Source organism: Gymnoscopelus microlampas (genome assembly GCF_963454915.1).
Source record: "Gymnoscopelus microlampas genome assembly, chromosome: 10".
NCBI lineage: Eukaryota > Metazoa > Chordata > Actinopteri > Myctophiformes > Myctophidae > Gymnoscopelus > Gymnoscopelus microlampas.
The window spans coordinates 34599293-34613396 of NC_139947.1; the positions used below are offsets into that span (position 1 = coordinate 34599293).

Here is a 14104-nt window from a genome sequence, read left to right on the forward strand (position 1 = left end):
ACTGCTTTGAGAAGCAGTGAGAGCGAAGGAAGTGTCCTTCCCCTTGTCTTTTCCTTTCTTCGAGCTACCAGTCTGTCTGGTTCCTCCAGATACCCCAAGACTATGGACCATCATCACGAAACTATGGACCCCACCAAAATGGGTGTTGGTCGTTCCATTGCCGTGCTAACATCTGGAGGTGATGCCCAAGGTAAGTCAAAAATTGTAACTGAGGTTGATAAATAATAAACCAAGCCTCTCCAGGCTTCAGAGCACATGTGGTACACTCATGGATAAATAGTTTGCCTGAATGACATTTAAAGAAAGTACTAAAAGCACAAGGAATATGATTTTACATGATGCCTAGAGTGATCTGTTTGAAGGGCAGATAATAGTGCTGGATGGATATTGCAATGATCTGACAAAGAGGACATGTATTCTCTGGAGTGATATTGCCATCAACATACATTATTGTAGACTGCATTATATGTCTTTAAACATGATTAAGCAAATCACCTCCAAAAGTAGGGTGAAATTCACTGGGAGCATCATAATGCTATCTTAAAAAAAAGACCATGTTTACCTTTGTAAGACTTGAAAGCTAACAAAAGCTGCAGTAGCAAATCAACTGCTCTGATTGAAGTTCCATAGCCAACTTCCTTTCATCTTGCCTTGTGGCATCATTGCCAGATCATTCCAAACGTAACCCAAAACATTTGAATGGAAGGTCTATTTCCCCCTTGTCTCCCCTTCTTGAACTTCTTTGGGGCTAAGTTTAGCGGCAATGACCTTTTTCTGGAATGAAGGATAGGCCAGCCCCTTCCTACAGCTGTTATCTGGTGAAACAAGAGCCCATCCATACCATACTGCCACAACACAAAACGTACACTCTGGCCTTTAGTGTACCAAACATCCAGGGGTGATGTGGCGCACAGACAGGCCGTAGCAGTACTTTCTGTACTTTCCTATGGCTATTTGATATGACACATATAGGTCAGGTCACTGAAAGGTTAAATACATTCTACTGTCCTATACCATATCTGCATTAGATAGTGCAAAATCAGTGTCATCTTCTAAAACTCCTTTTTGTGCCTACTGTGTGTTTTATTCACTGATCTGTAGTTTATCTCCAATGCTTATCATGTTGTTCCTTTTATCCTGCTCTGTGAAGCACTTTGTGACTATGTCTGGAAATGTTCTATATAAATAAATTCATTATCATTATACAGTGGTGATCGGGTGATCGAGGATCATCGAGCTGTGTAGGCCTACACTGTATTCATTGTTGAACTTTATACAACTTAGTCTTTCACACAAATGTCTTATATTATTGTATCTTAAAGCTTAATCATCACTGACCAAGCTCCAAAATCCCATTGTTTATCACAGGCATGAACGCAGCTGTGAGGGCTGCAGTCCGCGTTGGTCTCTACACAGGAGCCAAAGTCTACTTTGTTCATGAGGTATAATTACAAATAACATTGTATTATAATATGAATAATATTTTTTTCAAATAAATAGACCACATTGGTACAGATTGGTATCCTCACTGCATTACCACATTGATGTTAATGGGGCTTTGGTGTGCTATGTACTGTAGGGCTACCAAGGGCTGGTGGATGGCGGAGACCACATTCGCCTCGCAACATGGGAGAGTGTGTCCATGATGCTGCAGCTGGTGAGTGTGGCCACTATAAATCAAACATGCAGAGAGACAGAGAAATATACCATGCAGCACACCCTGAACCTGAACTATCTAATAACATAATTTATGTACAGGGACAAAAAGCATGTTTACCTGTTGCATTGCATCTTGTTTATTCCTCGTGGTTGAGAAGGTATTATGCGCATGTATTCTCCTGGCTTTACAAAATCTGATCACATGAGAATGGGACATGGGAAAGATCATTTCTATATTTAGTGGCCGGCTAAGTCAACAGGGGAGGGCACACATATTCAAAGCTTGTGATGCCCACTTAAATCAAGTCATTGGTGTTGTTTAAGAACGGCAAAGGGTGGGCAGCAAGAGTTCAGTTTCACCAGTGTGTTAAACTTGCCAGCATGTAATTTTACAGCTTCCTTCGTAAGCACTCACAGTATGTTGTGTAAACACTCTTGTTAATCGGGCTTCTATAAAACCGAATCGGCATAAATGTTCATTGTTGTAATGTTAGCTTGATGTACGCCCCACTACAAAGCTTAACAGGACAACAGAATCCTCCAGCAGTAAATATTGATTCATAGTATTTACATTGTGTTTCACTCCCTTCCCTGCCTTCTATCTGTGTGATCAGTAAATGGTTTAATAACTACATCCCCACATCGCCTTTTAATTATGCACCAGGGAGGCACTGTCATTGGCAGTGCCCGCAGCAAGGATTTCCGTACCAGAGAGGGCCGTACGAAGGGAGCCTGCAACCTGGTGAAGCTGGGCATCACCAACCTGTGTGTGATTGGCGGTGACGGCAGTCTGACTGGTGCCGATGAGTTCAGGACTGAGTGGAGCGGGCTGCTGGCTGACTTGCTCAAAGACGGTGAGCGACAGACTGGGTGAGCAGGGAATAGGCTATGGGTCCTGAATCCTGGAACTGCTAAGGGCCTTGTATGATACCTTATGTCCTTACCCTGACCCTAGGTTGTGGTGGTTAAAGACCTTGAAAACAATGTAATCAAAAACATAAAATCTATTCTGTACAAAACTTATGTTAAACCCTATATACTTCGTTGACCGGAGTCCTCCAGGGGTCTATACTAGGCCCCCTCCTTTTTCTCTCTACACTAAATATCTTCACTGAAAATGGCAGATCTAAAGCTGACAACACATCACAACGTGACGCATTGTGAGCTTGTAGACCCCCCCAGAATAGGGACGCTAGGGTTCAAGTGACTAATATCAGTCCCCTGCCACCATGCTTGTTGGACTTCTTGGATCTTTTTTAAAAAGTTTTTTTGGGGGGGCTTTTTATGCCTTCATTGATAGTACAGTAGGTTGACAGGAAATGGGGAGAGAGAGATGGGGAGTGACACGCAGCAAAAGGCCGTCGGGATCGGGACTCGAACCGGCGACGCGCTGTCAGGCGACATTGAGCCTAGGTGCCCGGACCGCTACGCCAGCTGTCTGGGCCCTTGTTTGACATCTTTGTACTGCATTCAGACAACAAGCATAAACGTACCTCACTGCTGCCACTAATGCAGTACATTTTCTTCCAGGTAAAATTACCGCCGAAGAAGCCAAGCTATCTTCTCACCTGAACATCGTGGGCATGGTTGGCTCCATTGACAACGACTTCTGTGGCACTGACATGACGATTGGCACCGACTCCGCTCTGCACCGCATCATGGAGGTAGTAGATGCTATCACCACGACCGCACAGAGGTAAGAGAGACACCACCGCATACTCAACACTTACAAACATTTAGAGGATTTGAATGCAGCTCAATGCATACAGCTCAATGCACACATTTACCTGGGCAAATGGTTCGCTCTTTGTCTCCCTTAACAATCAACTTTCATTTATCCACAGCCACCAGAGGACATTTATCCTGGAAGTGATGGGAAGACACTGTGGGTCAGTATGTGTGTTTGTGCATTTGCTTCTATCTTTGTACTCTGTGTACAAATCTGTGTACAAAAAATATGTTTTTACACAGATTGTGTGTTAATTTAACTCTGAAAGTGCAAATGAACACTTCACATTTTTATTGAGGATGCTCTGTCCGGTAGTTGTGTTTGTATTATCATCAGACCCTTATGTATGTAGTATGTACAGTAAGAAAAACATTTCATGCACTGTATATCTGTTCGCAAAACACCTGTGTTTTCTGTGGCAGTTACCTGGCCCTGGTGACAGCCTTGGCCTGCGGTGCTGACTGGGTGTTCATTCCAGAGATGCCCCCAGAGGATCTCTGGGAGGAGCACTTGTGCAGGAGGCTGGCAGAGGTACGTTTCAGTTTACTAATAAAGACAATAAAGGGTCCAGCCGAGCTGTTTTAACCACCACACAGTGTCGCAAACATTTGGCGAAAATAGCAGATCTACAAGCTCACAACACATCACACCACAACGTGTTTTAGCTTGTAGATTGGCTATTTTCGGTGAAGACATTTGGGGCCCTATTTTGCACAGCGCCTTATCCCTTATGCCTAATCTTTTGAAAAACATTTGTAAATAGTGAAAATAGCTGATCTACATCAACACGTTGTGAGCTTGTAGATTGACTATTTTCACTTTTTTTAAATGCTTAAAAAACAGGCTAATAAGATTAGGCATATGGGATGAACGTCCTGAGCGAGAACAGGGGAGGGCCTAGTATAGAGTCCTGGGGTACCCTGTTGAATTAGTATAGGGTTTAAGTGGTTAATTGCAACTTCTCACACATGCATATCACATTTATGAAACATGAAATCCATGAAATGTAATTTTCTCTTATTTATTCTGAACTTTTAGCAAAGGGCCAGGGGTTGTCGTCTGAATGTGATCATTGTTGCAGAGGGTGCCATTGCCAAAGATGGCTCACCAATTACTTCTGAGCAGATCAAAACGGTGAGCCGCTGCCTGTGCCAATATGGTAGAGCATTAGATTCCATGTTGTATAAATAATAACCGACAGTTATGCTTTTCTTGTTTTGGATGTATCTAGTTGGTTACTGATAAGCTCGGCTTTGATACTCGCATCACAGTTCTTGGACATGTGCAGAGAGGTGGCACTCCCTCTGCTTTCGACAGAATCCTGGTAAGATTCCCCTCAAGAATCACAGAACATAAAGACATCTCCAAATACATGCACTCACACAAATTCCAGTGGTGGATAGTAGCTATGTACATTTACTCAAGTACTGTACAAGTTTGAGGTATTTTTACTTTACTGGAGTACTTCCAATTTTCTATAATATTACTTCTACTCCACTACATCTCAAAGGCAAATATTGTACTTTTACTACACTTTTACTACTACTACACAACTACAATTATTTGAAAACTCTAGTTACTAGTTACTTTGTAGATTTTGATTATTATTACAAAACCACTTCATACCTGTATATATACTTTGGCAATTTGAAAATAGAGGATCTACAAGAAAACGTGTGAAATAGGACATTCTGCATAATGAATACTTTTACTTTTGGTACTTTAAGTATATTTTGATGCCAACACTTTTGTACTTTTACTCAGGTACATTTTGAATGCCAAACTTGTACTTGTAACAGACTATTTATACAATAGGGTATTGATACTTTTACTTCAGTCAAAAATGTGAATACTTCTTCCATCACTGACAAATTCATACATTCTTGAAAGTCTAACATTGTGTTTTGTGTGTACTGTGTCGTGTAGGGCAGCAGAATGGGTGTGGAAGCTGTGATGGCACTGCTTGAGGCCACCCCAGAAACCCCTGCTGCTGTTGTCAGCCTGTCAGGAAACCAAGCCGTCAGACTGCCCCTCATGGAATGTGTGCAAGTGGTATGTTGCCGGATTTTGTGCTATTCACTTTAATTTTTACCATTTACCATCTACAGGATTAATTTTGATCACGTCCTTTAACCACATGAGTCCTAGTGTCCCCAATGTGGGGCGAATATTCTGTGAAAATAGCAGATCTACAAGTTGTGAGTTTGTAGATGGGCTATTTTCGGCAAAGATAATGTAGAGGAAAAAGGGGAGGGGGCCTATAGACCCCTGGGGGACTCTGGGCAATGAAGTATTTAGGGTTTAAGTGGTTAAGAGGATTTACACTGTACCACCATACCGGCGGTCTGACATGTTTAGTCCATTGACGACGACTTACGGTTTACTTGACATTACTGCAGAGCGCAGATCGCTTTCAAAAGCATACCATAGTTTGCTTGATTTTTGAGGAAGCCAAAAATAATCCCTGGAGAAAAAAGACTGATTGAAGCAGGCCTGGAATTTCATAATTTTAGGGGCTAGGCCACTTGGCCTTTGATGTTGTCCATTTTTTGAGGGCACAAAGGCCAAATGCCAGGGCAGGAAAGCCATCAAATAAAATAGATTTTAGTCCATTGAAAGAATTAATAGAATTTAAGCGTTAATGAGTTTTTTTTAATTTAATATGTAGACTATCTGCAGTGAACTAAATAAATAATGATATTTACAATTTGATCCATGCTCAGCCCTGCACCAATCAAAGTTACCGGATCAGTTTAAAGATGGGGAATCCAGAATCTCAACAAAAGACACTGGTGTCTACATATTGATAAGAAAGAGACACTGGTGTCTACATATTGACAAGAAAGAGACAGAGGAGAAAGTGGTACAGTCATTATTATAGTGATGTGTAATTATTTATTATGTAATTATTTAAAGTGTAGAAATATTGTCTTTGTTTCAAGGATTATTATTATTATGTTATTATGCAATTAAAGCTTCAGCCTACACCTTATCGGCCTGGCAGTCTCGTGCTGCTTTGTTTTTGTTTTTAATTGTTTTGTTTGTATTGAACGAGATGTTAAATGTGTTGTGACCGAAATAAACTTTAACTAACTAACTAACTAACTGTGAATAGAAATGAAATGTATTGACCTCGGTATGGTCCATAAACCATTGATTTATACTTTGTTGTACAAAGGTGTCGTGCCGAAAATAATTTGAAACGTTTTTAAAGTGTTCGCCTATAAAGACATGCCCAATATAGTATTACAAGTATCAGGGAATCTCTCTCTTTCTCCCACTAACAATCCTCTCTCTCTCTCTCTCTCTCTCTCTCTCTCTCTCTCTCTCTCTCTCTCTCTCTCTCTTTGATAGACCAAGGATGTCACTGCTGCCATGCATGAGGGCAGATTTGAAGATGCAATCAAGCTGAGGGGAAAGTAAGTAATAATCATTTATATTTAATTTCTATATTCTATTGGTTTGTCAAACCACCTTAATTTTTTCAATGATCATCAAACACTAACATGGCACCATAATTGTGATGAGCAGGAGCTTCGAGAACAACTGGAACACATACAAGCTGCTGGCCCACCTCAACCCTCCAGATGTTAAGGTGAGGAACATCAACAGATTAAACCATAAAGATGGAATTCTTGTATCATAGTTGTTGTTTTTTAGCAAATTATTGAAAATTATACTTCATGACTGAGTGGATCGTGAACAAAGGACCCATCAAAATGGTGCACCCACAACCTCACAAGAGAGAACTTATATGCATGTCTCTGCCCCTCCCCACCAGAGCAACATCAATGTAGCCATTGTCAATGTTGGTGCTCCCTGTGCTGGTATGAACGCTGCTGTCCGTGCAGCTGTGAGGATGGGTCTCCTTCAGGGACACACCATGCTGGCTGTCCACGATGGCTTTGATGGTCTCGCTCATGGAAAGGTGTGTGTACTCCGCTGCCTTCTCTAATTAACACACCTGATGACCCACAACATCTACACCGTAAAGTCCCAATAGACCAATATGGTCCATTTGGTTCCGATTGTACTGTACACCGTTTGATTCATGATAAGGATTTTACTGTAACTCACAGGCTCTGTTACATTTATGTAGGCAATTTTAATTGTGACATTGTGATATTATTATTATTTGCTACTATTAACGACTATAAAATGTATATTTAATATTTTGTTTAGTTGTATTACTATTTGTATTATGCTTAATCATTTTCAATCTCCACAGATTGAGCCCATCACCTGGACTGGAGTGAGTGGTTGGATTGGAAAGGGAGGTTCCATGCTGGGCACAAAGAGGTGATAAACGTCATCTGTTCAACTAATTTCCTTACAGCTTGGTTAGAAAAAGAAATCTGCTGTTGTACTGCCTCTAATGTTTTTGATGTTGTCTTTTAACTTTTGTCCAAAGATCTCTGACAGGTACATTGATGGAGGAAATCAGCCTGAACATTGCCAAGCACAATATTCATGCTTTGGTGATTATTGGTGGTTTTGAGGTAAGATCAACATCAGCATCTTGATGCATGGGATGATTGAACATCACTTAATCTCGCTCTATATTAAGAAAATGTAATTAATTTCACAGTGGTAGCCTGTGACCTTCATTTCCTGCTTTATAAAACCCACACAAATTCATCTTCTGCCTCTCTTCTTTTGCTTTGTAGGCCTTTTTGGGCGGTCTGGAGCTGGTCCAGGCTAGGGAGAAATACGAGGAGCTGTGCATTCCTATGGTGGTTATCCCCGCCACCGTCTCCAACAATGTCCCTGGTAGTGACTTCAGCATTGGCGCTGACACTGCCCTCAACTGCATCGTAGAGGCACGTATTGCAACAATGCACAGGTGCAAACAATGCACGCGCGCACACACAAACTATGCAATATGACCTAAACACATTTTCTATGTTTTGCCACAGACTTGTGACAGAATCAAACAGTCTGCAGCTGGCACCAAGCGTCGCGTGTTCCTCATTGAGACAATGGGTGGATACTGTGGCTACCTATCCACCATGGCAGGCCTGGCTTCAGGAGCTGATGCTGCCTACATTTATGAAGAGAAGTTTTCAATTAAGGACTTGGAGGTGAGATGATGTCCTTTGAGGCACCAGACACTTTATTCATCAATTTCCATTGGAGCTAGTATCAGTATGAGTGTTTCACACTCATGATCAATGGATTTGTTTTACAGCAAAACGTGGAGCACCTTTTGGAGAAGATGAAGACAACAGTGAAGAGAGGTTTGATTCTCAGGTTAGATTCATCTACTTTTCATCCGTAGAATTCATCAATATGAATTCAGATTCTCCGTTTTTATAGCCTACAAGGAACATCCGCATTATTCTGCTTCACGCCGAGATCAGGGCCCTTTCCCACTTACATAGAAAAACAGTATGCATAATCGTAATATTAGCTTCTAAACTTTGAAATGAGAAAATTTGATTTGTAATACTCTGTATTCTCAACTGGAAAATTATTAGGATCTAGTGACTGTTCTTATTATGCTATACAAGCTTGTCTTGTGTGAGCTTGTCTTATTATGCTATACAAGTATTTTTCATTTGTGTCTCGGAAGTGCAGTAATGTTTTTGTTGTTGTTTTTGTTATGCTGAGTGGGACTTAACGAACCCACAGAATCACATTCTGGTGACTTCAATTTGATGATAAACGTGGTGGTCCCTGAAATATTCACTGTCAATTTCTATTATGCTGAACAGATCTTAGTAGAGCTAACAACGCAGGACCTTTTTTTTTATATTAAAGTGGATGTTGGTTCCTGTCATATATTAATTATATTATTACAATAATCTCTCCCAATCATCCACGGACAGGAATGAGAACTGCAATGCCAACTACACCACTGACTTTATCTTCAACCTGTATTCAGAAGAAGGCAAGGGCGTCTTTGACTGCCGCAAGAATGTCCTGGGACACATGCAACAGGTTTGATAATTGTCTAGTTGTTTTTACTAGAACTTTTTCTAAACATTATAATATGATAAGTCACACGTACAACTCATGTCATTTGTCTCCCACAGGGTGGAACACCAACGCCTTTTGACAGAAACTTTGCCACAAAGATGGGAGCCAAGTCTGTCATGTGGCTGACTGATAAACTGAAGGATTGCTACAGACATGGTATGTTGATCTTTAGAATACCTGCATTTTACAAAATCTACTTCTACACAAAGAGAGATTCTGCCACTCAGTGATTTTAAAAGGTAATGATACAGGAGGACCATGACAGAATTAGGCCTTCTTTGACTTTATTGTGTGGTGCTGTTGTTTTCTTTTTATCCTTGGTGATTTTGATGACATCATCATCTTGCTTAACACTATGTGTCATGTTTGATAGTGGTATACGCAGTGCTACTGTTCAATTAACCATTTGCCTCCTTTGTCCTTTAGGCCGTATCTTCGCTAACACCCCAGACTCAGCCTGTGTCCTGGGCATGAAGAAGAGGTCTCTCACCTTCCAGCCTCTTGCTGACCTGAAAGCAGAGACCGACATTGAGTAAGACTTACATATCTGTTCACTCTGAAATACTATACTTTTGTATTTTGTATGTATTATAAATTAGCAAAATCCAATGCAAGATTCTTATAAATAAACACTTAACCCTATATATACTTTGTTGTCCATCAAATAGCAGAAATAGCCGTAACGTGAAATGTTTGCCTATTTTCACAGAATGTTTGCCGATTATGACATGTCCACAATACAGTTGCTATGGTTCATGTGGTTAATTGAAATGTTTGTCCCCCTCTTCTGTCGGTCACAGGCACCGCATCCCCAAAAACCAGTGGTGGCTGAAGATCAGGCCCATCATGAAGATCCTGGCCAAGTACAACATCAAGCTGGACACAAGTGAACACCATGAGATGGAGCATGTGATCAAGAAGAGATCACATGTGGTGCCTTCGAAGACAGAAGAAAAGGTTCTTCACAAGAAGGCAGAAGAACAATTGTATCCCAAGGAGCAGTTGGAATAAGATTTTTGACCAGCTTCTTGCGTGAATGGAAAAAAGATTAAAAGGTGTATCGCTAAATTTCATTATCTCTTTTCCTTCTTTCCTAAATCGTATTCACTGGAATTCAAAATGTGAAACTTGCAGAGAGGTGGAAGACCTCTCCGCTAAACTTCTCACTTTTCATATAGTACCTAACGGTACCTGAAGTATTCACACACAAAAAGGACATAAAGTTACATACAGCACACCAACTCTTAAATGGGCTGCACTCAAGTAAAGGCGAGCTTGAGTGTAGTCTAATTTATACTTTGTCATACAACAGTGTTGCTAAAATAACATATTTCTAACTAAACAAGACTATTCTTCAACATGGCCTCCATGTCTTTCATCTTTAGCTATCAATAGTTACAATATGAGCAGTTTATTAAAAAAATCACATTGCAGTGTTCAGTGGCAAAAAAACCTTCTACACAGCGTTCCACATACACACAGCAGCTAATGGGTAGTATGTCACACCTAGTGGTGGAACTAGAAATCTTTATAAACGCTTCATCTATAAGTACAAAAGTACTTCACAAGATCAACATTGGTGCAACTAAAAAAATGTTTTTTTTTTTTTTTTTTTTTTACATGTGCAGATTTTCAACTACAGTATGATTGAACTTTTAATTTAACTTTTTGCATTTTCTGGTGCAGACTGTGTCGCAGTGGTTCTGTTTTGTGGTGCCGTGTATGTAGCGGCATAAGTTGTGACTGGTCTACTTTTGAGGAGACAGATATATACAGAGTACTTTAGACATGTGTACAGACAAAACCTGTCCTAGAAGGCTTGACCTTCTGCCACCTTTTAGCTGTATGCTTTGGGCTGCAATGCATGGTAAACAGGATAGGTGTGATTGTTAGAAACAGTGAGTCAGAATTGGACACTGAAACTACGCTCTCAGCCAAACAGCATCCAAAGTGGGTATGGGATAGTCATTGCAGGAACCAGGACCGTTATTTGTCATCAGGACGGGCGAGATATGTTTTATCAGGGCGGGCGAGATATGTTTTCATGCCTGTGCATCTGTCTGTATGTGTGTTCGTGGCTAATCTTGCAAACTGCTGGACCAATCAGTGCCAGTAGGCCTCCCCGATATTTTTCCAATCCATCAACAGCTGTTATTTCATATTTTTGTGAATGCATTACTGCAGACCTACCGTTCCTCCACACTACAACAGGAAGGAGAGGCCTGTGATGTCCCCGTTCATGTAATGTAAGTGCTTCTATCAGCTACTGTACTGTAGGCCTACACATACAGGTATGTCTGTGTTGCTGACATCATTGATTCTATCTTTAATTTAGAGTTATGAGCTCCACGCAAGCAGTTTCACAATTCCTCAGACGACACACACAGCGACCCACACAAAGCACACAGACAAACGTACGCATGTGCACGCGGCCTGCAACACAAATAGACAGAGATATGAAGCACTGAAGTAAGAGCACAGTTAATTTACAAGCTTATTTCAAAAGCGACTGCTGGCAGATCTGCGCTCTGCAGAGCACACCTTTCTAGAGGCTGATATTGCTAAAGTCATATCACTAGATACAGTTGATATAACAACTGTGTGCAGGTAAGAAAAACATAAATAAATGGGATTTATACAGTGCAATACCAATGTTTCATACAATATGACATGGTGTGTGTTATTCCTGTCTGTCCTTCACAGTCTGAAGTAAGTATTTACTTGGGCTGATAAGATAATGTATCATGTTTTGTATGGAAGTAATGAAAAGTAGTACATTTAACAGCTGCCATTTATGCACTGCATGCAAGAGTTCAACCTTCACACATCTGTCAGGTGGGTAACAGTGGAATGGGCTCTCAATGGGACCATTATGAATGTAATCAATTCCAATGTCACTCAGGTATCCAGCAAACACTGGTTAAACCCTGGGGTCCCGAAAAAAAAAGAAAAAAGAAAAGTCAAATTAACAGACACATTGTTAAAGCAATAAGTCTTATCGGTAGATACCTTATCATCAGGTGTGTTCACATTATACATTAATAAATCTGATTTCTATATTAGATTTACTACATAAGCTGTATCCAAGTGTGGTAATTCAAGGGCCTATGAAAGGCACAAGTTGCTACCTGAGTAAAATATGAACACAAGCCACTACATCTGTGCATCTTGGCTGTCCCCGAACAATGGATCACACATTTTAAACTGTTCAAAAGTTACTGTGCTTTTTTAACATTTAACATTGATTGATTGATTGAATAAATAAATACTTGAAACATGAAAGAAAAGAAAATAATAAGCAAACCCACCCATCCCTCCAAGAACCAACAAAGCCACAAAAAGCAATGGCCAAACACCATGCATACCTGTGCAAAGTTACACCACTGTGTAAGGACAGCCTAAATCAAACCCCTAAGCTTATCTGCAATGTTAGACCATACGTTAACGTTTAGTATTGCGTATCTTGAAGACCAGGCCCATTGCAAGTAGCTGTACTCTGTCCTCTACCCTGAACTATCCCACCCTAGCATAATGAGCAGTGGTTAGGCGAGTTCTAGGTATGAGGCCAAGTAGTAACCTGACCAGTTTGTTTTGGGATGTCTAAAGCCTTGTTTTTAATGCCTTAGTGGTGCTATGATACCATGAGGTGCATGCATAGTCAAAGTGACACTGGATGAGTGCTTCAGCTAGTGTCCTCAGACCTCAGTTTATTCCTGACCAACGAGTAGATCTTGCTCAAAAATCTTGTTCTTTGGTTGACTTTCTTGATTGTCTCCGCCAGGAGACTATGTTTTCACTTTCCGTCCCCCCCCCTCGGCCAAGCTAACATTGGTCAAGCCTCACGTGACACGTGACAATACGTTGAAAGAGTGTGCTCTAATTGGCTAGTGAGACGCATGACGTATAGCGGCCTATAAATAGATGTTCACTTCGGAGCGCTGCGGTGCGCGTTCCGAAGTGACATCAGTGCCATCAGCAAGCTAACATTTAGTGGTTACATTAAAAGACGGATAGGACACTTACACAGACAGGACGGATAGGACACTTACACAGACAGGACGGATAGGACACTTACACAGACAGGACGGATAGGACACTTACACAGACAGGACGGATAGGACACTTACACAGACAGGACGGATAGGACACTTACACAGACAGGACGGATAGGACACTTATACAGACAGGACGGATAGGACACTTATACAGACAGTGTGTCATGTTACTATGACACAGTAACATGTTATATTTTTTGTAAGAATTAGAACATAAGAATTAGAACATTCCCAACATTCCCAACACAAGTCTGCTGGCGGAGACTTGTGCTCCGAGGAGCACATTTTCTAGTTTGCCATTTTTTTACTGGAAAGAGTTTCCTCTAGAATACAACAGGTAGGTAATTTCTTATTTCCTTGTAATAACATTGTCACCCACTTTGACCACAAAGTCTTTGGCCTTGCAGAGGTTCATTCTGGACCCAAAGAGAATGGATTCAGTTTTACCCAGGTGTAATGATAGTTTGTTATCAGCGAGCCAGGTGTCGGTTTTAACAAGTTCAGAGCTAAGGGCTTTTTCAACCTGCAATTTGTCCTTGCCCGAGACCAGGAGTGCCGAGACAGCCGAGTCATTCACGAACAACAAATTGCAGTCACATGCTGATGTCATGTCGTTCACATATATTAGGAACAATAAAGGCCCTAGCATGCTTCCTTGAGGAACTCAGAAGCTCACTGGGGG

The 14104-nt window shown here is 41.0% G+C and overlaps 1 protein-coding gene across 1 annotated transcript; it reads left to right on the forward strand.

The window, feature by feature from the left end:
• On the forward strand, nt 1-10440 carry pfkma (phosphofructokinase, muscle a). Its single transcript, XM_084069062.1, has 22 exons — nt 1-190; nt 1369-1442; nt 1580-1657; nt 2324-2513; nt 3190-3355; nt 3504-3548; nt 3811-3919; nt 4427-4522; nt 4620-4712; nt 5315-5440; nt 6743-6807; nt 6920-6983; nt 7170-7316; nt 7617-7687; nt 7800-7887; nt 8056-8208; nt 8305-8469; nt 8577-8638; nt 9217-9328; nt 9424-9523; nt 9794-9899; nt 10168-10440. The coding sequence occupies exons 1-22, from the start codon at nt 103-105 to the stop codon at nt 10376-10378; spliced, it is 2409 nt and encodes an 802-aa protein (XP_083925188.1). The 5' UTR covers nt 1-102; the 3' UTR covers nt 10379-10440.
• Nucleotides 10441-14104: the final 3664 nt, after the last annotated feature.